The sequence below is a fragment of the Aedes albopictus genome, chromosome 2 (assembly GCF_035046485.1).
Source record: "Aedes albopictus strain Foshan chromosome 2, AalbF5, whole genome shotgun sequence".
NCBI classification, from domain to species: domain Eukaryota; kingdom Metazoa; phylum Arthropoda; class Insecta; order Diptera; family Culicidae; genus Aedes; species Aedes albopictus.
In genome coordinates this window covers 39,382,630-39,407,331 of record NC_085137.1, presented here as the reverse complement: position 1 = coordinate 39,407,331, position 24,702 = coordinate 39,382,630, and the positions used below count along the sequence as shown (strand labels likewise).

Genomic DNA, 24,702 nt, shown 5'->3' with positions numbered 1-24,702 from the left:
TAATATTTTTCACCCAAGTATTCAAAGTTCCTTAAAAAACTCGTACAAGCTGATATCGTGTTCCTTGAGTTGAAATTATAAGTCTAAGTTTTTACAAACTAACACTTTGTAGTGATTTAATAATTTAAATCAATCTTCTATACCATAAAACGCCTAATAATAGGCAATTACCGGTGGAACTTGGACCGCCTTAGGGACGGAACAGCACAATTGTGCTGGTCCCACTTTGACCACCCAGAAATCTTGTGCTTTTCAACAAAGCACCACTTTCTCTTCGCCGTTTTGCAGAACTACTCTTTTTCTATCGATTTTTATCTCTGCATATCTGGATTAAACAAATATTTATAAAAATACGACAGATAATTTTTTTTCAACTTCTAGGGTGATTGTTTACTTTTTGTTTAACTTTTCGTGGCGTTATTTTATAAACAATTCTAATCAAAGCTGAGGCTCAGAAATACAAGTTAGAGTAATAACTCGATCATAAAAATTATTTACATCACATATTTTGAGGAAAAAAAAACAATTGAAAAACATGTGTAAAACCAATGCCGAAAAACAGCACGATTGTGCTGGTTCGTCACGAAAGGGATATAGCCGAGGCGGTAAACACACGGGTATTCAGCATGACCATGCTGAGGGTGACGGGTTCGATTCCCGGTCGGTCCAGGATCTTTTCGTAAAGGAAATTTCCTTGACTTCCTTGGGCATAGAGTATCTTCGTGCCTGCCACACGATATACACATGCAAAATGGTCATTGGCAGAGGAAGCTCTCAGTTAATAACTGTAGAAGTGCTCATAGAACACTAAGCTGAGAAGCAGGCTTTGTCCCAGTGAGGACGTTACGCCAAGAAGAGGAGAGGAGGAGGCGGCAAGTTGTTGATTCAGTGTTATCATGAATTTGATTTTAAATGAACGCCACGTGGTGGCACAATTCGGAACTACGAAATCCATCACCAGGAAGTGGTTGTTGTTCTTAACCTTCCGTAACTCGCGCGGTTGACTACCTGCGTTAGCACCACGCTAATGCTGTGAACAAAAAGCGAGATTTTTTCTACGTGTTGTACAAAATACAACAGCGCGATCGCTCGTGGGTTAAGAACTTTACCGAAGACAGTCATCTCTGGCGGTCATGCTGAATTTGATACTATATTGAGGAATTTTGGAAATTAGTCTAGTAATCCCATTTAATTTAAGCCGAGGGCTGAAAGTCTCTTTAATAAAGACAAATCAATCAATCAACCATTTAATTTAACCTTAATCACCTCACTCACCTATCATACCGAAAGCATACATGATCTTCGTGGTTTGCGCCACATCGATTAATCAGTGGAACAATCAAGCAAAACACGATGATTAGCGATTGCAACGGAGTCGTTAAAAAACTGGTCCCTCGGCGGTGCTGATGACTGTGGCTGTGCCTGTGGCTGCTGCAACTACCATTATCCCAGCAGCGTCGTCCTCGGCCGCCAATCGTCGTTGGATCGCTTTGGCGGATCACTTCGCGGATCTTTATCATCGTTGGCACATTTCTTTTTTCTACGGATTATACCCTCGAATCGCGCACTGATTATGTTGCAAAGCCAATCCTGTTTTCTGGCGTAATTTGCGTCGATTGGTAGTGCAGTTGCACAATTTAGTTGACCCGGTTTTTTTGAATTTTATGTGTTTAAATAGAGTAATTTTCTCGAGAGCTGTGGGAAACTTATTAAACTCGATCGTATGTTTTTATCACTCTTCGCTGCGTAGTTAATTGAATTGTTATGCTTCCAAAGATGGGTTTACGCAACACTTGAATTTTGGACGTTAACTTCAATATCGATTATGCACTATGCACAGGACCAAAACCGGACAATTTCACTTTCCAATATTGTGGTCGTTCACGGAACCGTATCGTCGCGTATGAAATCTGATTGCAAACTAACTGATAGGCCCAGACAGCAGACACAAAGGCTCCGGATTTCGCCCCCATCGCATCATCGGCTTGATCTAAGTAGAACGATACCGATACATACATTACACTTGATCTTCCTCGTTAGCTGGAGTTGCCGTCGTCACCGTTGTTTGTTGTGGCAGAAGGTTTATGCGACAATAGGACGCAATCAGTGAAGTACTAGATTGAAAGTAGTGAGCTGGATTTTTGTATGGTGAGATGATCAGTTCTCCATTTCTGCAATGAAATGGTGCAAACAGCGTGGGTTATATGGTTTCTTGCCTAATTTGATGCTGTTTGAGCAAAACTTTATGTAACTGTGTTGTTGAAGTTGCAAGAAATAAATAATACAACAACACAGTTACCCAAACTTTTGCTCAAATAGCATCAAATTAGTCAAGAAATCATATAACCCACGCTGTTTGGACCATTTCATTGCAGAAATGGAGAACTGATCATCTCACCATACAAAAATTTAGCTCACTACTTTCAATCTAGTACTTCACTGATTGCTTCCTATTGAAATAATATATTCTAGAAACGTTTCATTTGTAAGTTTATATGGCATGGTAAATACTTAGCTTGCAAATATGTCTGAAATAAACTAAGATACTAATAAAGGGAACTCAATGAAACTACATTCTTGTGGGACTTGAACCAACTGCTCCAAGTACTCATTAGCCTGACGCTCCAATCAACTAGGCCACAAACGATTACAAGTTGCCGTGAATGTTCGATAATTTACAATTACCTTTCTTCAATTGAGAACTACGCATTTTATGAGCATGGCTTTGAATTTCAAACATAATGAAACTACTGCCAAAGCTGAATTTCTTACAAACAATAAAAGAAATCATGGAAGACATGAAAGAGCGTTATATCCGTCGCTATTAGAGTACATCTTTGCATCTTTACAATCGCCATGATAGATTATATTAGTCTGGAGAGATAAAAGTTCATTAGTTTCTATGAAAGTAAGGTAAATCATAAAATTATGTTTGTTTTCTCTAGTAAACAACTTATTTTCCAATACAGCACCATTGGATTTAGTAAGGTGCATCGAAAGGGTGCAAATCACAGCCTACCCTATGTTGTTGCCTCTCTAGAGGTCATTATCATGCGTTTGTGTCCTATCATGCGACCCGCATCGTACTGCATCAGACCGACCAGGTCTGCTACCGTCCGTCGTCGTCACGATTAGGACAAATAAGGGCCCATCAGACGAGCATCTCAGCGGTAGTAGCAGCAGCAGTTGCAGCATCCCCATCAGTCAATCAACAAGACTGCATTTATGGACATTATGAGCGGAGAAGATTCGACTCGGCTTGTGCCTTGTGCGTTCGACATATCAGACGGTGTGTGCGCTCGCTGGCTAGGCTTACTGGCTGAAGTGTCACGTCGGATCGCAAGGTGGATAGCATTAGGAAGTCGCATATGAACGAAAAGAAGGAGATGTTCAATTTATGGCTGAGCGTGTTTTGTTTTTTCGCGGTGTGTCGTCTCGAGACGAGGTTTGATGTGAGAGATTGGTGTGGTGAAACAGGGGAAGTGGAGCAAGAGGAACAAAAATTGTCATGAGATATGATTTTATTAGATTTAATCCAAACGAGTTTACGTGTGTGTTCAGAGATTGCGTGGTGGAGTGCGCATTTCCTGACAACCGACAATGAACTTTGAAGATATTGTTTCAATGCATGAAGTGCGTGTACAGATTTGCGCAATACGGATGTCCCTTTTCCATGTACAATACCGACGATGTTAAGTATTCATAGACCGATTCACATTCAAAGTTGTTAATTTGGTTAAAATTCGAGTACAAGGGAATAACAATAGCATTGGTTATCATATAAAATTATGCTCTTTGGCGAGTATATGAGGCCAATAACACGAGTTCTATCACAGTAACGTAAGAATTGTTTTCAAATGATCGGAAAATATTAAATGTATTTAGATATTATTTCATGCTAAGATATTTTAAGTAAATTCACTACAACGCAAGCTAATTCAATTTAAATATTTTCTGCAACTGCAACTTAGAAATTGATCTACTGTAATTGGTTTTGGAGCACGGTTTGAAAATCAGTACACAGCATTATGCTTTAAAAACTTTTGTCGTAACTTTTTTTTATTTCATTTTTTCAGCACTGGAACTGATTTTTTTTTCAGAATGTTCGATGGGTGTTTAAAGTTTTGTAGAACATTTTTGGGATATTGAAAATATGTCACTGATATATATTTTTGTTAGATAATTCCCGTTGATTCTTACGAGGATTGTTCCCTGTATTCAATAATTTCGTCGATAATTCCTCCAGGATTCTGCAAGGGTTCCTACAAATTTTTTGTTAGAATTTCTCCAGAACTTTCTCAGGAATGCTACCAAAAATTTCTGCAAGATTTTTCCTCTATCGATTTCTCTAACGATCTCTCTAATGATTTGGGGCTGTTCGGGCTCGTTTGGAAGTTAACCATCAACGTTTACTTCTTTTCCCGATCAGCCTAGATAGTTGTGTAGTGTCGGTAGCGATTGTCTCAATTGGCTAAGAATAACACTACGGATCGCCTGTTCCGGTGGTAAGAGTCCACCAACAGGTGACCCCTAATTCATGGTGTGATGCGGCTTCATGCTTACCGTGTCTAGGAATGAATGGCTAGGGGGGTCTAATAAAAACCTAACCGCAAACGGAGCCTGTGGAGTACCAGGGCGCCCTCCACAGTATGTTGCCTTTAAGTTCAGCCTATTGGACGCAGTGGCTTAATTTCCCCAACAGGGGAGGAAAAAAAAAAAAATGTTGCCTTTACTGCGCTAACCGGAGCAATGGTGCAGTGGACCTTATGTTTCTCCGAGACAATCGGCTACCCTTTTTTAGTCTCACTTGAGGCTAAATAAGGCCGGGATTATCAAGATGTTGTTAATTAGTTTAAATTTTCATCTATATGGTTTCGCATTATGCGATTTACACAGTGTATTCTGTGTATCCTCGCCTTTGGCGTTTTCCAATCGATACCGATCTGGTTTTGTTGCTGCTGTTCTTGGTTGTGCTGTTGTTGCGAAGAGTTTAATCTTGCCTAGTTTGGGTAGTGGCTACGGTTAGGATAGCTCAGATCAATCTTCAGCATAAAAGAACAGCAATGATCAATATTTGCAGACTTATGCAAAATGGTACAGCCCAAGTGGCCTTGGTCCAAGAACCTTACTTCCGTAAGGGGAATTTCTATCTAGGAAACCTTGTGAACCCGGTGTTTGCTACTTTTAGTAAACATGAAATGGCAAACTCGCGTGTCATGCCTCGAGCCTGTGTGCTTGTCAACAACGCAATAGTTGCTACATTCATCTCTTCATTAACCACCAGAGATGTATGTGCTATCACAATTGATGTATCTGTTGGAAACCTCAACAGAAAATACGTTTATTGTTCGGTTTATTTACCGCATGGAGAACCATTCCCTACGGATGCTTTCAAACAAGTCATCGCATACTGTACTTCAAAAGGCCTTCCGCTAATTGTTGGTAGTGATGCTAATGCTCACCATATCATCTGGGGCAGCTCAGACATTAACTTGAGAGGCTCCAGTTTGATGGAGTACTTTAGTAGTACTGATCTTGCATTACTTAACATAGGCAACCGCCCAACCTTCATGGTATCTGCTAGAGAGGAAGTGTTAGACATAACGCTTTGCTCTAGTAGAATTAGTCACGAGCTGACAAATTGGCATGTGTCAGATGAAGAATCTTTATCTGACCATCGCTATATCTTTTTTGAACATTCAAATGTTACTTCGCAAACATTGCGTTTCAGGAATCCTCGGTCAACAAACTGGGATCTTTTTACTGCTTTGGTTGCGGCCAAATTTCATGGATACTCACCATTCATTGACACTCCAAGTGATTTAGATGATGCCGTTGATACTACAACGACCTTCATCATGGAAGCTTTTGAAGAAGCATGCCCTCTACGGTCTGTGAAGATCACAAGAGGAACCCCTTGGTGGAACTCTGATCTGGCGAAACTCAGGAAACAATGTAGAAAGAGTTGGAACAGACGACGTTCGGCTGGTTTGGAGGCTTTCAGGTCGGCTCGCAAGGCCTACAGGAAAGCTCTCCGGTCTGCTGAACGATCTGGCTGGAAAAACCTTTGTACAAATGTTTCCAGTTTGAGAGAAGTCAGTCAGTTATATAAAATCCTTGCGAAATCTAAGGATTTCCGAGTGAACGAACTTCGTTTGCCAAATGGCGATCTGACTCCCTTTGATGAGGAAGTTCTGAAATGCTTATTCAGCACACACTTCCCTGGATGTGTGAATATTACATCTTTGGATGAACCTGATGTTTTTTCTTGTATCTTGAATCGATTGAGTGGGCACTTAACAGCTTTGCTCCTTTCAAATCTCCTGGGGCAGATGGGATTTATCCTATTTTGCTTCAGAAGGTATTTGATCATTTCAAACATGTTTTAAAACAACTACATGTGTGCAGTTTTATATTCCAAAATCCTGGCGGGATATTACTGTGAAGTTTATTCCGAAAGCGGGTCGTGCATCGTATGAAGAAGCAAAGAGTTTTAGACCTATCAGTTTGACCTCTTTTCTTCTGAAATGCTTAGAACGCATTGTGGATCATCTCATCCGTGATGTTCATCTCGGCAACGTGCCTCTTCATGTGAACCAACATGCCTACCAATCTGGTAAGTCCACTGTGACTCTTTTACACAAGGTTGTTTACGATATCGAAAAAGTATTCGCTCAAAAGCAATCTTGTTTGGGTGTTTTCTTAGATATCGAGGGTGCCTTTGACAATGTATCTCTTCTCGACATTGCGTCTAGCGGGGATTAGGAAATTGAGTGTTTGTGGATGCCCCCAAGGGGGAGTCTTATCACCGCTTTTGTGGGATCTCGTAGCAGATACGCTATTGAGGCAACTCAATAATAGCGGTTTTCCTACTTATGGTTTTGCCGACGACTACCTAGCATTGTTAGTTGGTATGTGTATCACCACCCTTTTCGACCTGATGCAAAGCGCCCTTCAGATAGTTGAGGGTTGGTGTCGCCAATATGGCCTTTCGGTAAATCCGAGTAAAACATCTATTGTTCTTTTTACGGAAAGGCGAAACTCTAATGGCGTTCGTCCTTTGCGTCTCTTTGATTCTGAAATCGATGTGACTGAACAGGTAAAGTACGTTGGAGTCATTCTTGATTCCAAGCTTTCCTGGACACCTCACATTGAGTTCAGAATCAAGAAAGCTTGTATGGCCTACGGGCAATGCCGGCGAACCTTTGGTACAACTTGGGGTCTAAAACCCAAGTATATCAAATGGATCTACACAACTGTTTGGCCAATATTGGCCTATGGATGTCTCGTGTGGTGCAAAAGGGCGAAGTGAGAACGATTCAATCAAAGTTAGGCCATCTCCAAAGGATGTGCTTAATGGCGGTGTCAGGCCATTCGGCCGAAGGTCATTAGGCCGAATGGTCATTAGGCCGAATGGTCATCAGGCCGAATGGTCATTGGGTCTTCTTCTTGCCGTTACGTCCCCACTGAGACAAAGCCTGCTTCTCAGCTTATTAACACTGAGAGCTTCCTCTGCAAATGACCATTTTGCATGTGTGTATCGTGTGACAGGCACGAAGATACTTTATTGATGCTGAATCTACTGATATTTTACCCATGAATTTTTCCTTCTTTTAAATATAGGCTGTTCTTTCTAGTATCATTGCTAAAATAGTTTTTGGCGCTGAAACTGCTGATATTCAATTCATAATTTTTCCTTCTTTAAAACATAGGCTATTCTTTCTAGTTTCATTGTTAAACTAGTTTTTGGCAAAAATTGTTGGAAAAGGTAAAAACAACGGCTTACTTTTAATTCGTCCTGATGACCATTCGGCCTAATGACCATTCGGCCTAATGACCATTCGGCCTAATGACCATTCGGCCTAATGACCTTCGGCCTAATGGCGTTCGGCCTAATGACCTTCGGCCTAATGACCCAGCATCCTTAATGGCGATGTCTGGAGCGTTCTCTTCAACTCCCACGGCAGCGCTCGAAGTTCTCTTTGACGTTGCTCCACTACACATTCATCTCAAACAAGAAGCACTTTCTTGCACTTACCGTCTACGGGTACTCGGTCTACTAGAGGAAAATTCTGTGAACCGCACATCAACGAACACCTCGTTGTTTACACTTTTGGTGAATTGGGACAAAATTTTCCTTGCTCCAAGTGATCTTACAATTGCTTGTAATTTTCCACGAAATTCACTTCCCGGGAAGAGTGGGCATCTGGTTATCTGGAGAGAAGTATTTCAGACGGCATCGTATGTTACACTGATGGCTCCCTTCTCGAAGGTCGAGCAGGTGCTGGTGTTTATTCTCGTGAGCTAAGGCTGTATCAGTCTTACTCACTTGGTAGACACAGTACCGTTTTTCAGGCCGAAATCTTTGCTCTTATGTGCGGAGTGCAATCAGTACTTCAGCAGCACGTAATGGGCAAAGTAATATACTTCTGTTCAGATAGCCAGGCTGCTATTAAAGCACTTGCTTCGGCCAACTCCAGGTCGAAGATAGTTATCGCTTGTCGAACTCAAATCGAGGAGCAGAATTCAGCAAACGCTGTTCACCTTGTATGGGTACCTGGCCATTCTTCCATCGCTGGAAATGAATTTGCTGATGAGTTAGCTCGCACTGGAGCATCACATGACTTCATTGACCCTGAGCCAGCTATTCCAGTATCCAAGTGTTGGGTGAAGCTTCAGATTGACACCTGGGCTACCACTTAGCACAAACAATACTGGAATAGTTTGGAGTCATGTCGTCAAACAAAATTGTATTGTACTGAGCCATCTCTAGGGGTGGCAAAGTATCTAACAATTCTGTCAAAGCAGAATTGCAGCATGCCGGTCAAAGCATTGACTGATCACTGCCGACTCAGTTATCACATGGCGAATATTCAGCAAGCTGATTCATTTGCCTGTGATAGCTGTGAATCCGATTATGGAACTTCGTATCATTTGATATGTAACTGTCCAGTTTTCGCGCAACTGCGTTTCCGAGTATTCGGTAAACACTTATTAAGTGAAACTGACTTCAGAAACCTGGATCTTCAGGATATACTGTTGTTCTCAACCCGCTGTGGTAAAGAGCTATAGGCTCTCTTTCGCTTTATGCGTAATTACAGTGCCCTTTTCAGGGCGCTGTTTGAACCCATTGTGGTACGCTTGTGCGTTAGTACCCTCTTCCAGGGTATTTTTCCTATTTCCCTACCTGTCCCTATCCCCATCCAAATCCTTTTTCCTTCCTTTTCCCTCAGGTAGATGATGAAATAGGCTGTTATTTTGGCGATGGCACAAATGTCCCAAATGGAGGATAACGTGCCTCTGGAGCCGGCCTTCTGATACCTGATCCACTGGTGCTCGTAACGTGTGTCGTGTCCGTTGTCCAGTGTTAAGGCGAAACTGGAAGCATTTTCTCATTTTTGCGGTTTTTGATTTTTTATTAAATAACGAAGCAATATTTTCACAATCGGTTTTCGTGCACATGTAGAGTATGGATCAAGGTATCTTCTGAATTTTTTTGAGGTGGAAAATGTTTTCCATTTTTGCAGAAACCATTTTTTTGTGAAATTTTGTTCAAAAATGGTTTCTGCAAAAACGAAAAACATTTTCCACTACAAAAAAAAATCAGAAGATACGTTGATCCATACTCTACATGTGCACGAAAACCGATTTAGAAAATATTGCTTCGTTATTTAATAAAAAATCATACACCAAAAAGTGAGGAAATGCTTCCAGTTTCGCCTTAAGTTTCATTCAGTCTGTACAGCCTCTGGCTGAAAACGGTGTCCGTGTCTTTTAATACAGATTTTTCTGTATCGCCGTATTTGTGGGTATAGCAAACACCGAGAGTTCTAGATTTCAATGGAAACTAATAAAAAGGTTCTAATTTTTAACGGTTTTTAAGTTTTGAGATATTTTCTCCTGCTTGGGCTTCTTTGGAAAAACATCTTTTTATAAGTTCACTTTAAGGTGGATTGATGATTCAACTATTCATCTAGAAACTTTTTCGAAGAAACAACATCTTTAAAATCGATGCTTAAAAGGTCACGAAAGAAGCACACAAAATAAAACACTATGGCGTGGAAGTTTACAACCCTTATTCAATGGAATAGGAACACGCATAATGCACAGATCATGCACCTTAGAAAATTTTTCACTTCTTTGGATTGGCGATCGAAAGCTTTATTTATTAATTATTTATTCATTTTAAAATATAAATAAGGATTTGTAAAGAGGTGTGATTTGTTTTTACTCCAGAGCAATGATGTGTGATATTATTGAAAAAGATCTCGTGCTTGCTCAAAAGGTAATTTTTCAAATCATTAATCGTGTATTTTTTTATCTGTGTACAGTACTTTTGATGTTTGTAAGTTTAATGAGGCACTGTTTTGTTATTTTCTAGAATCTATTTAAACTTTTTGTTATTGTTTGGAAATAAAGTTATGAAGGTATAAACATTATTATACAAATTTAGCGAAATTCGCGATCAATGGCTTACGCTAAAACTAATGACTAAAAATCTACTACTGAGATACGAAAATGCCGTCATTCCATGTTTCCACAACAACCCACTAAACCAGCCTCAGCTGATGTAAATGTGCCTGGACAAAGAGATACAATCCAACGACGAGCGACACACTGAGCTGCAACTGTACGCCACCATTATAGAACCCGCCGTACACCTGCAGGTTCGCCGTCTCGATACTGTGCTTGCAGTAGTCCCCATCGTAGATCCAACCGACGTACTCGTTCGTGCGGAGATTCTCGTTGCGCAGCCACTCCTCCAGCGGTCTGAAGTACTCCCGCAGTGCCGTGCCATCGAGCCGGCCTTCACCAATTACCTCCTGAAGAACCTGCTGCCACGGTTGAGATGCACCCCGTTCCATCAATTGCCTGCAGGGGAGGAATGAAACGAAATCGAAACGTTAGAAATGTGCTAAACCGATGAAACGCTGCAATAGATCATGTCAAAATTATGCCTTGTCGAGCGTTGGTTATGAGGTTTTTCTTTTCGCAACGATCGCGAGGCTCTCTTCTGGACTGACCAGTCTTAGGGGGTGCTATGCTGATTACAAAAATGATTTGATCACTTCGAAAGTAGATGTGTTGTTAGTTTCCAAAAGTGAAGAATATTTGCAAAGCAAAGCAAAGCAAAGCAAAGCAAAGCAAAGCAAAGCAAAGCAAAGCAAAGCAAAGCAAAGCAAAGCAAAGCAAAGCAAAGCAAAGCAAAGCAAAGCAAAGCAAAGCAAAGCAAAGCAAAGCAAAGCAAAGCAAAGCAAAGCAAAGCAAAGCAAAGCAAAGCAAAGCAAAGCAAAGCAAAGCAAAGCAAAGCAAAGCAAAGCAAAGCAAAGCAAAGCAAAGCAAAGCAAAGCAAAGCAAAGCAAAGCAAAGCAAAGCAAAGCAAAGCAAAGCAAAGCAAAGCAAAGCAAAGCAAAGCAAAGCAAAGCAAAGCAAAGCAAAGCAAAGCAAAGCAAAGCAAAGCAAAGCAAAGCAAAGCAAAGCAAAGCAAAGCAAAGCAAAGCAAAGCAAAGCAAAGCAAAGCAAAGCAAAGCAAAGCAAAGCAAAGCAAAGCAAAGCAAAGCAAAGCAAAGCAAAGCAAAGCAAAGCAAAGCAAAGCAAAGCAAAGCAAAGCAAAGCAAAGCAAAGCAAAGCAAAGCAAAGCAAAGCAAAGCAAAGCAAAGCAAAGCAAAGCAAAGCAAAGCAAAGCAAAGCAAAGCAAAGCAAAGCAAAGCAAAGCAAAGCAAAGCAAAGCAAAGCAAAGCAAAGCAAAGCAAAGCAAAGCAAAGCAAAGCAAAGCAAAGCAAAGCAAAGCAAAGCAAAGCAAAGCAAAGCAAAGCAAAGCAAAGCAAAGCAAAGCAAAGCAAAGCAAAGCAAAGCAAAGCAAAGCAAAGCAAAGCAAAGCAAAGCAAAGCAAAGCAAAGCAAAGCAAAGCAAAGCAAAGCAAAGCAAAGCAAAGCAAAGCAAAGCAAAGCAAAGCAAAGCAAAGCAAAGCAAAGCAAAGCAAAGCAAAGCAAAGCAAAGCAAAGCAAAGCAAAGCAAAGCAAAGCAAAGCAAAGCAAAGCAAAGCAAAGCAAAGCAAAGCAAAGCAAAGCAAAGCAAAGCAAAGCAAAGCAAAGCAAAGCAAAGCAAAGCAAAGCAAAGCAAAGCAAAGCAAAGCAAAGCAAAGCAAAGCAAAGCAAAGCAAAGCAAAGCAAAGCAAAGCAAAGCCGGCTTTGTTGGACGTGCACGTCAGACAGGAAGAGGAAGATGGTGACTCCAGAGATGCCGGCTCTTCAAATCAACTGCTGGACTTGTGGTCATACCATTATTACAATCAGCATACAATTCCGCTAGTGTCTCTCAAGTGTCGTCGCACAGTAAAACAGCGACAACGAACGCTGCTGGTCGCCGTGGTTAAATGGTTGTGCAATTCCACGTTGAATACCCATCATCATGATGAGTAGTAGTAGGTAGTAGCCTCGTGAACGACTACGATGACAACGACCGACCGATGAAGAAATGTTTTTTTTTGCGCGTGAGGGTTGGCCGATCGGGTTCTAAACGACATTGCGTAAAAATCAATTGAATTCCAAAATTGATTCGAGGTTTGCTATCACAGGTCACTCAGTACCGGTTAGAAATTTCTGAGGTAGTAGTATGATTGAAAAATATGCCACAATCAACGACATTGAACATCCCTCGGCGCAGTGTGATGAAATCGATTTGATGAGAATTGGTGCACTGACATCAATGGCTTAGTTAGTGGTTCTCCTCGCCAATGTGAAAAAAATCAAGTGGAAACGTGGGCTGGACATTTTGCGATCAATAGGAGTTATAAGTTTGTCTGGAGTATCAAGTGGCGTGAATGATGGTAGAGGGCAGTCGGCAATTTTCTCGATGAATTGTGTCACTGCGGGTTGTCAACGGGGAGATATGGGTGCATAGGTGCGATGTGTTTGCTTTTGAAATATGAAGTGGATTGCATATGCAGTGCTTGACTATCTCTATGAAAATGATTTGACAAAGTGAAATGAGTTTTTGTAACTTTAAGGTCCGCCTTAAAATGCTTATCCTTTGAAATTCATTAACGGATGCACCGCGCAGCTTCACTTTTCCGAAAAATGCAGCACAAGCAGTGTTATCACGGTAACATCAGAGCTAATTACTCAAGCTTCCTTAATTTTTGCGTGTGCTACATTATTGGTACGCCATCGATACGCCGACTTAAGAATTTTTCAGGGGAAACCATTTCATGAATTATTTTTCCTAGAAACTTTCTTCAGGAAATCCTCCAAGATTTTTTTATGGGGCCTTTTCCAGGAAACTTTCAAGAAATTTCTCAAAAGATTTATCTTCAAGCTAGTCCACGGGTTCCTTTAGTAATTCATTCAGAAATTCTTCCTGGGGTTCCCTAAAGATTTCATCAGGAAATGCCATCAAGGGTTACTACAAAAGCTCGTGCATTTATATATTTAAGTTCTTCTGAAAAAAAAATCCTCCACATTTCCTCGAGGAGTTTCTCTTTTGAGTTGTTCCACAAGAATCTGCTAGTATTTTCTCAAGAAATTCTTGCATGAATTTCTCCAGGAGTTTCTTGTGAAATATCTCCAAAGATTTCTTCAAAAAAAAAAAAAAAAAATCCAAGACAAAAAAAACACGAGAGAGAGATTTATTTAGAAATTCTACTATATAGAATATTCCTTCAGAAAATCAAAAAAGTCTCTTGTTGGAAATAAATTCTTCAGTGGTTCCTCCAGGTTTTACTCTATATATTCAGAGATTCTGCAGGGCATTAATTAACAAATTCCTCTAGAACATTCTCAAGGCACTCATCTAGAAATTTCTCCACGGATTTCTCCACAAGTTCCTCCAGGCATTCCTTCAGAAATTGCTTAGTATTTATTCAGACATTTTTCTGTGATTCATTAAAAAATGCTCGGTGATGCTTCTCTTAGCATTACCTGCAGAGAACACTTCAGAATATATTCTTGGAATTTTTCAAGAATAACTTTTATGAATACCTTACCTTTAGACCAGACGTTCTCAAACTTTTTGCTTCCGCGGCGCCTTTTGAAATTTTCAAAAATGTCGCGGCGCACCAACAACTTAAAAAATTTTTTTTATTGATTTCAACACTTTCAGTTCTGAATTCCAAATACAAATCGTAAAAATGTCATGTTTTATTATGATCCAAAAATACCTTCCTTAAATGCTTTTTGTAGAAAAAATGCTTAAAGATTCCACAGCACTTTACGAACATTTGAAATTCCTGGAAGATTGGCTTGCAAAATTTTAAAATTTGTTATGTAGTATACATTTTACCACATTCTAGAGGGAATAGATATGAATATCGATTTTTTGGAACCTGCCAGGACGGCTAACAGCGACGGTGAGAGGTCGTGTAAGAGAAACAACTCAAAAAAGGGGTTTACTGAATAATGCACGAAATCAACTTATAAATTGTAGTAGTTTTTTTTATGATAATATGATCAAGCAGCCTAGGGCTGAAAATCTCAATAATAAAGATAAACAGATTGAAATGTAAGTAAAATGCCGTTCCGAAACTTTTGAGACAGCATGAAGACCGGGAGATTGACAGTCATTTCTATGGAAAGAACTTGAAAAAGTCCCTTGAAATATTTACTTTTAATTGCATTCTATTGATATATTCGAAAACTTAACATATTCAGAAAAAGTTCAATTAACGATTTCAGAGTCTTAGAGTCTTCAGAACTGCAGAAATTTAAAATATTTCAAAAAATCAAAAAGTTTCGTGAGGATATCAGAAATTCAGGAAACATTAAAAGACACGGACACGTTTTTAATGCTTCCAGTGACCTATTTGCTCTTTGAAGGAAGCACGACACTAGATAACGGACCAGCATGCAACGCCCAGTCGCACAGCTGAAAACTTTTCCTGACAGCTGCGGCGGGAATCGAACCCGCGCTCCTTAGCACGATGTGACTAAAGGCTTGGTGACCTTAGCCGCACGATCACGAAGCCACACATTCGATAACTTTGAAATATTAACTTTTTAATGGAAAATTTGAGGGAAAACCCTTTTGAGTGAGTTTTTTTCAAAGGCTTTCTTAAAAAGGTAATATATAATATGTTATACAAAAATGCTGTGAGACGACATTAATTTCACTAAAAAAACCAAAATAATATAAAGAGGTTTTTTGTCTTCATGAGAGAGATTTAAATAGAGATTGCTCAAGGGGGGGTTTTCCTTTTTAAAAATTTAAAGTTGAAATAAAGGAATAAATAAATAACAATGTTGATGTTCTGCCTTAAAAAATAAGAAATTGTTCTTTGTGTTTTGGCCCAAAAGCTTGCGGCGCAGCTGAGAAATGTTCACGGCGCATCAGGGCGCCGCGGCGCACAGTTTGGGAAGCACTGCTTTAGACGGTTCTCCAATTCTTTGAGATATTCTTCAGTGGTTCTCTGAAGAATGCCATCCCAATTCTTGTTTGCTTCTGTAGGATTTCCTTCTAGAAACATTTTCTTTTGCCAGGGATATTTTTTCAAAAAAATCTTCCTGAGATATAACCAGGAGTTTTCCAGGGATTTCTTCAGAAAATCTTCCAAGGATGCCTCAGAAGGATTGATCGATTCATTAAGAATTCTACCAGTACCTTTGTTTGCCATTTCTGTAGACATTTTTTAAAAGATTTCTCGAGAAATTTCTTCAGGAATTTCACCACGTACCTTTCCTGAACTTTCTGAAACAATGTTCACTTTTGTCCTAGAATCTCTAAGAGTATCACCAGTATTGTTTTGCCATCAATAACTACAGAAACTAATTCAGGGATTCAAGAGTCCTTCCTGAATTATTTTGTGCAATTTTTGCAAGAACTTCTGGAAAAAACCAAGGAGGGATTTCTGAAACAATTCCTGCGGGAGTCTCTAGAGGAATACCAGGAGATAATTTCGACGGAACCGGAAAACTTTAACCTAAACTGGAGCCTAAAAAACCACTTGTAAAAATTTCTGAAGGAATCTCTCGAAGAATTTTTCAAAGAATTCTTGAAGGAACTGTTGGAAGAATTATCGAAGGTATCTCTGTACTGCCGTGTGTAGCATAGTTGTCCCATGTTCTATGGGAATCCCTATTACCATGGGACAACTATGCTGCACACGGCAGTGTAGGTTTATTAAAGACATTTTTAGAGCAATTTCTGAGAAAACTTCTTGGAATAATTTTGAAGAAATCCCTTTATTGAAACTCTCTAGTTTTTATAAAATCCCTAATATATTGAAAGAATCTCTGAAGAAAATCATGAAGGAATAAATCTCTGACGGAATTTTCCGAGCAGAACTTTTAGAATGAATCCCTGAAGGAATATCAAAAAAACACTCCAGTAGAATCTCTGTAGAAATCTCAGAAAGTACTCTAGATCCTAGTTTCCCAAACTTTAGCTGCACGATCCCCTTTCGCCAGCAGACGTACTTTCCGCGACCCACCATGAAAATCCCCTTATTTGTTGTCTGTTACAATGAAAGAATTTCTCAGTAGAAAATCCTTGGGACTCTCGGAGATATTTTCGAAGGATTTTCGAAACGATTTACTAGAACAATTTCTAAAGTGTTCCCGGCCGGATATTAATAAGAAACCATGGAGATCTACACTAAAGAATTATTGGGCATTTTTTTGGAGAAATTTTTGAGGGATTTTGGTAGAATTTCTGAAGAAACCAGGGATATTTTTGAAATAAACCGTGAAGTATTTGAGGACCAAATTTCTGAAGTTATATCTCAAGCAATGTTGGCATTCCGCACTGAAAATGAGCACAGTACAGCTCATTTTTATATTCAAACCGCGCACACTTGCATTCACACTGAGGAGCATGCCATCTCTGAGGAATGCATAGATCAATTTTGGAAGGAATCCATAGAAGATGTTTTAATGGAATCTTTGAACAAATTCATGGATGAATCTCATGAACAATTATTGAAGAAATCTTCTGAGAAATTTGTATAGGTATCCCTGGAAGAATTTTCGAAGGAAACTTTGGAAGAATTTTTGAAGAAGTCTTTGAAAAATTATCTAAAGAAAGGCTTGTGAAGGCTGCACTGACCGTAATAGATTTCTTCATGTGAATTTCCTTGGAGAAATTTCAGAGAACCCGTGAAAGTTTTTTAGAGGATTTTTTAAAGATTTTTTTTAGAAGGACTCTTAAAGAAATTCTGAACGAAATCTAGAAGAATATCTGAAGCAATCCATGCAAGATGTTTTAAAAGGACTTCCAAATTGAATCTGTGTAAGACAAGACTTTCTAATAGGAATTCCTGGAAGATTTTCTATAGGGTATGGATGGACCTTTGGACGAGTTCACGTTCAAACGGTTCCGTATATTTACAGAACATGAATTCATTTCCATGGCCACCTAGATAACACGGCACTGCTCAAACGCCACATTGTACGTGTTCATGTTTCATGGAGCAATTTCGTAAGAAATTCAAGGAAGGTTTTCAAAAGAGTTCTCGAAGTTATTTCTGTGTTAATCGCATGAATACTTTAGAAAAAAATCTAAAGGAGAAGAACTTTCTGAAGGAATCATTGGAACAATTCCTGAAGAGAGTCTTAAAAAATCTGCGAAGGATTTCCTCGCAGATTTTTTTCAAATTATCCGGATGTTTTTCTATGAGGGAATTACTGAAGAAAAACCTGGAAGATATTTTTCAGAAATCTAGAGATTTTTCAAGAGATATCCATTAATGGTTTTCTCGATAAATTCTTCGATAATCTTCTGAAAAAATCACTACATCATTTCTGAAGAAATTCTTGGAGGAATTTCGGAAGATTTTGGAAAATATTCTTTTGGGAATTTTCGGTGGAATAGCTTGTGAAATATCTAAATTAATCCTTGTAGAAAACGGAGGTATTTCCTGTGGAAAATTTCAAAAGAATCTTTGTTAGATTTTTTTAAAGAAAAAATAAAAAATAGAGGATTTTCTGGGAGAATTTGTGGGGCAATTGTAGAAATGATTCCTGAAGAAATCCCACCACGATTCTTTTTAATTTTTTTTTGTGAATTTCTCCATTAATGCATTTTGAATTTGTACGTCAATTTCTTTGAGTTATTTTTTAAATAGATATTTACAAGCTTTGTCAGCAATTTCTTCGGAACTCCTTCTTATATTTTTTTGGAATATTCCGATAATGCTACGACGATTACTACTGAAAATTATTTTGACAAAGAAATGAGAATTTCTTCGGTAGTTTATTTGATTTTTTAGAACTAGTAAAAATTTAAACAAAAATCACAAAAAATCCATTATAAAATGATGTGGACATTGTTTTAGTTTCTTTGCAACGCTGTTGTGATTTTTATTGAGATAACCTCTGAAATGTCTTTGTGTTTATTTTTTCCATTTATTCATTCTACCGAAAACTGCTTTAGCAATTCTTTTAAGGACTTCTTCGACAATTTCTTTGGAAAACTGTTTGGATATGCTTATAATTCTCCAGCTCCATAGGGAATCCATCAGAAATGACTGGTCACGAAGACATTTCCCAAAAACTGCTCGTGAAATTATTAATTACGGCCAGGTCTTTTTTAGGCGGTGTCTATTTTCGCGGCCGCCGTAATTCATATAAAAAAATCATTGTCTTATTTTTGCATGATACGTTGAGAAATTGTGAGACATTTTTACGCGGTTTTTTGAATTTTGAACTGATTTTTTTTACGCGGTACGTATCCCCGCGTAAAAAACCTGACTGTAATTTGTAAGTTATCAAAGATTTTTTTTGAGATATTTCTAAAAAAAATCTTTTAAAATATTTGATGTGCTCGATAGAAATTTTCGCAAGCATTCACACGTAAATTTCTGATGAACGTCCCAATGAATATGCAGGAGGAATTTCGGAAACAACTTCCAAAAGAATTGCTCGAAGAATTGAAAAATAATTTCAGAACGTTTTTTACAAAAAAAAAATCCAAAGAAATTCCTAAAGGAGTTGCTTTAGGGCTCCTCGAAGGAATAACTGAAGGTGTTTCCGAATAAATTTTCTTATGAATTAGAGAACAAATTTCTGAAGGAATTGCCAAAGGAATCCGGAAGGAATTGCCGAGGAATTATTCAGAAAAATTCTTAAGAAAAAGTCAAAGATATTTGCCTGAGAATTTTTTAAAGTAATTGTCGATAACATTCCTAAAGAAAGTTTCAGAGCAAGTTCGAAAGGAATTGCAGAGAACTTTCGCAAAGAAACTTCAGCAGAAATTTTCAAAAGCATCACAGAATAATTCCCGAAGAAATTATCGAAATAATCCATAGGAATTGCAAAAGAAAATCACAAAAGAATTTTGTTAGCTTCTTCTGCAGATAATTTTTAAAGCGATTACCGAAAGATTTCTTAAAAATATTTTTTTGGTTTTTATTTCTGTGTAGTTTAACTAAAGCTAATTCTACACTTACTTAAAAATATGTATTTCATAAAAATTCTCAAAAATTTCCAAAAATTTGCCCGAAATAACTACTTAGGGAATTTTAGAGGAATTGGCCGAAGAAAATTTCAAACAAATTTGTGAAGAAATTCCTAAAAGCATTGCCGAATAAATTACTGAAGGCATTACCGAAGGAGTTCTCAAAGGAATTTCTGGATATGTTACTAGGTTCATTCCAAAAACAGAATACAAAAACAATTGCAAAGATAATTACCAGAAGAACTGCTGAAGTAATTTAAAAAATGCTTAAGAAATCCTACAAATAGTGTGCAAACAGTTCTTAGAAGGGTGTGCTTATGGAATTGTCAAACAGTTTCCAAATGAATTTCTGAAGAAATTTTTGAAGGATGTGCCAATAGATTTATAAAAGAAATTTCCGAAGTGCATCCGAAGCAAATACACTGCGGCCACTTTCTATAGCCGCACCCACGATTTTGCACTTCTAGCAATTTCTACGATTCAATCGATATGTGGAACGATGTGTATCAACTTGTGTTTGTAAAATATATGATTTACATGAATAAATATTGTAAACTATTTGTTTGTTAAGCGAAAAACACGTTATTTCCATAATTTGGGCGACCATTTTCTATAGCCGCACTACGGGTTCTTCTTCGGTAATCTGATTTTTTATAAGAAATCATTTGATCAAACTGTCTCAAATGACAAAATTAAGCAAATTGGAAATAAAACTAACAAAAAGCAATGAAAAAATTAACCAATTAGTTTTCTTAATTCAAAAAACTAGTTAACTTTCACTATTTCTACTTAAAAGTTTTCTTTAAATCACAAAAACAATATTTTAAAATGACAAATATATTGTAAAGCTTGAGTCATTTAATATCTGGACGCAAAAAACGGATCTGTCTCGGAAATATGTTATTGAAATAAACAATATTTTGTACTTAAAATCAAGGATATTTATTGAACTTTCTAGGAAAAATAGCCTTAAATTTATTCCGATTCGATTTTTATGAAATTTCGATCTTTTCTCCGAATAGCACTCATCATATTTTGGACAGTCTGTTGATTCACCTGAGCGGCCATTTTGTTCCACCATCTTTGCAGCTGTGTTGCATTCCAACCACCTTTCCACTCTTCTTCAACTTCTGCTTAACAATTGCGCAATATTTCTCGATTGGGCGGAACTAAAGGGCAATTTGGTGGAATGATTTCTTTTTTGATAAAATCCACCCCGTTGTCTTGATACCACTGTAGCACTTCTCTGCTGTAGTGGAAACTTGGCAGATCTGGCCAAAACTTAACAGATCCATTGTGAGCTGTACAGAACGGAAGAACACGCTTTTTCAGGCACTCCTGCTTGTACACTTTGGAATCCATGGTCCTGTTTGTCACGAAAACCTTTGTTTTTTGGCCGCTGCTGCAAATACCTTGCCAGATCATCAACTTTCTTATTGGCAAAAACAAACTTGAACTTACTGGGCACATCACCCCGACCTGTGGCTTTATAAATTTTTTGTCCGGGAAGCTGATTATAGTCCATTTTCACGTATTTCGCAATTTTTGAACTTGACCACGTCGGATTTTCGAAGTGTGTGTCCAAAATTAATTTTCGATGCCCGGCTTCCATAACGTATAACTTTTAAGAAACAAAACCAATCGTGACAAAATTTTCAGCACTGAAGGAGGCAACATTCCAAAACAAATTTCTGTCAAAATTTTTCGGATCCGACCAGTAGGGGCGCTGCAGTAAATTGAACAGAGCGTCCAGATATTAAATGACTCAAGCTTTATTGCTTCCTATCGGCAATATTTATTTGAAACATGATTTCTTGGATGATTTCTATAAGATTTAAGGCTGTAATACCAATTTAACAACCACTTTTCTGGAACTTGAGAATTAAATTTAGCCTAATATTCGCTTTATTTGGATGAATACGCAATATGTATGACATTATATCACTGAAAATTCAACTAAACAGTTGCTAATGATCCTCATGAATACAGATTTAAATAATCCTAATGGATGCAAGAGCTTAATTTTGCGCCAGCACTTCACTAAATTTAGCCCAATTTTAAATTTTATGATATAAAATCAAGCAGAACTACAGGAAGACTACAATCATAACTCCTTTCTTTTCTTTTGCCCCAGAATGAACAGGAACATCTATATTTGAAATCTTTTGATAGAAACACATCATTTTTACTTAACCAAATATCGTCAAATTGATGGAAAGTTGGATAAAAGCTGTTATTACAAATCGTCTTCATAATTTAAAATATTCATCGTATGTTTAAATGGTAGCGAAGACAATGCTGACCTTCCAAGTTGAGTTTGATGAATTCCCGAAGTATCTTCATTGTATATTGATGTTGTATACGATGTCTTTTCCAAGTTTCATCAGGATTGATACACAAAAGCTTATGAATTTTCCATTTAAAAGCTTAAAACATCGATTTTTTACAATTTAATTAGATTAACAAGGGTTATACGCAAAAAAATTGAAACCGGAAGTATAATGCAATGATTGTTTTGAGTCAGCGCATTTATATTTGAGATTTAATTCGATTTTTTTAGTTTTTTGGGATATCTTTAATAACTTATCCATAAAACACCAGTTTACCAAGTCTGTGCCCTATTTCTCGTATTAAAAGACCTTGTTACTTAAGTATTTCGTTAAACTTCTTTGGTTTGGTCTTGATAAGCTCTATTTGGTCGTTTAAAGCAGTAATAATGAACATACTTTATGATAAAGCAGCTGATTTAAGGAAAACCCGAAGTGCGGTTATAGAAAATGGTCGCCCCAATTGTCGAAAAACTGTATTTTTGATATGAAGAATATACACATGAAGAAAGTTATGCTTGCAAACATTATATCTTGCAATAACTAACAGATGCATATTGTTTTCCATATCGATTGCATCTTTGATATTGCTAAACATGTGAAACTGAGGGTGCGGCTATAGAAAGTGGTCGCAGTGTACCAGAGAAATTCCTAATGTCATCGCCACTTAAGTTTCCGTAGGCGATACTGAGGAAATTTCAAAGGAAATAACCAAATGAATTCCCAAATAAATTGCATACCAAATTAAAAACAATAATCGAAGTAATGGACGAGAAAACTTTAGCAGAAATTAATGGAGAACAGAAATTTCCGAAGTACTGATCACATTTTTTTGGAAGACATGCTCTCAAGATTTTGAACTAATGATTTGCGATTTTTTTATTATTACATGCAGAAAAATAAATTGTAAACACAATTAAATTCTTGTTCTAATCAACCGATTTTTCAGTTTACTATGGTCCACTGCACGAATTTATACTGGCCTGCTTACTCTCACACGAAATTTGACGTTTAAGAGGTGTCGGCACCGCTCAAACGTCAAATTTTCTGTGAGAGTAAGCAGGCCAGCATAAATTCGTGCAGTGGACCATAGCGACAAACTGATTTCTAGTTTAAACTGAACTGTTCTATTGCTTGATAACACAGATATTTTCATTTGTCGAAATTTTTGAAAGTTTGTTAAAACAAACAGAGATATGGTATTTTCAACATGAAATAATGGATTGATTCAAACGACTGCACTTTTGGCACTAACAAACCCGGAATGTGATTGTGTTGGTGACGGCAGCAACTGCGGCAGCTCGGAAATCTATTTTTAGACCGTCGGTAAGCGGATGGGGAGGAGAACGACTAAAAAAAGACAAAAAAGGCGAAACCGATCAATTTTTTGTGGATGCTGTTGTGAGTACCTGCGCGTTATCCATCACGACCAAAGTTGCACTTGGAAGTTGGCGTGATGGATTTGCTGCACCCTCTTCGTTGTGGCGATGTTGGGGTAAGCATTTTATAGATGTGTGAGTGTTTCGGGCCATGTTTATGGGTTTTTATTTTGTTGAAACAAATGAAATTTTTGACATTATATGAAATGATGGTAATCGGTTTTTTTTTATCGATAAACTCTAAATAAAAACAATTAAATATAACTTTGGAATAAGTAAATTCTCAGTTTGAAAATCAACCATGCGTTTTATTGTTTTAAACAAGCGCCATTTTTCTGCGTGTAGCTGGCGGACAAAAATAATTTCGCATATTTTCGAGGATTTGTTAGTATTCTGTAGCTGTTTCTTCCAAAATATATTGTTAATGAACATTTTTAAACATCACGATGATGTTTTAAAAAGGACGTATTTTCAATATGATCAAATAACTGATAATGTATAAAAAGTCTTGATTTTGTTAAATATTTATTTTGTTTTCTATGCTTAGAATGATCAAATCTATTGTGTATTTATTTTTGAAAATGAGTTCCAAGGGAATTTGCTTAGAATGTTTGAAAATCGCCGCTCAATCTCAAAGGTCGTGCCCGGGCATGCCCATGCGAAAAAAAAATCCCGAATCTCCCAAGACCGCAATTTACCGCAGCATTTCACATTGAAAATCGTTAGTGTAGACCTAGAGCTTGACCTTAAACTGAAATTATGTGTTGAATCGCATTTTTTAGATTTTTTTTAATTTTGATACTCGATATCTTTGTAACTACATCAGCTAGAAACTTGAAATTCTAGATTTCTCTTAGTTTATATGTTTATTATTGATAGGAAATTTCAGAAGTTGCTTTTCTGATTTTTGTCCGCCTGATATCCTATAGTGGGATGCACCGTGCAGCTTCATATTTCCGAAAGGGCACTGCAAGGTAAAAGGTCTGAAACACCTTAATTCAGGGGAACTTACTGCATAACTCCTTATGCTCCATGGTGCATCTTATTTCACATTCTGCATTTTACAAAAATGGCGTTCGACAATTTTTGTAGCAATAATGATTGGACGTTTTAACATTCTAATGTATGCACATTGTACAAGTGGATTATTTTTAAAGATTTACTTACTTTAGAATATTTCCGGCAGCCGGTTGGCGATAGATGTCGCATTTGTGTAGGGGCTTGCTCGAATCCAGTGGATCGTACTGGCGTGAAGCCGTACACATCGCCCGATGAATTTGAAACTGGAGCACGTTGGAAAAGAAGTACCTGTAAATGGAAAACAGAAACCAAGTGGAATCATTAATCATTCTGTTGCCAATGTTGTATGATGTTAACAAATTAGATAACATGAAAGTTTGAGTTGCTTGTGGTGTGGTACTCTATTTCCAGGGTGTCTTTCGTGGGACCGTAAGCTGGTCATTTTTTGTAAATTTTTTTGTTTCATTTTATGGATTACGTAAAGAAAACAGAACATCAACGAGTGGAAGATGACAAAGATGGGCCCCCACATAAAACAAATGAAACCGTTCTAAGCAGATCATATTGCTGAACCAATGAATCACTAGAGT

At 37.8% G+C, this 24,702-nt stretch overlaps 2 protein-coding genes across 2 annotated transcripts in view; both read right to left on the bottom strand.

Moving 5' to 3' along the window:
• LOC109621814 (fibrillin-2-like) overlaps window positions 1-1,903 on the bottom strand; it is a 107,886-nt gene extending 105,983 nt beyond the window's left edge. The window contains exon 1 of the mRNA XM_062847579.1: window positions 1,276-1,903. Coding sequence (XP_062703563.1) covers window positions 1,276-1,520 — 245 coding nt within the window. The 5' untranslated portion in view covers window positions 1,521-1,903. The remainder of the gene's footprint in view (window positions 1-1,275) is intronic.
• Window positions 1,904-10,290: 8,387 nt separating this feature from the next.
• Window positions 10,291-24,702, bottom strand: part of LOC109421171 (angiotensin-converting enzyme) — a 484,598-nt gene continuing 470,186 nt past the window's right edge. The window contains exons 10-11 of the mRNA XM_062849491.1: window positions 24,260-24,400; window positions 10,291-10,872 (exon numbers count right to left, since the gene is read on the bottom strand). Of these exons, the coding sequence (XP_062705475.1) occupies window positions 10,551-10,872; window positions 24,260-24,400 (463 nt within the window). The 3' untranslated portion in view covers window positions 10,291-10,550. The remainder of the gene's footprint in view (window positions 10,873-24,259; window positions 24,401-24,702) is intronic.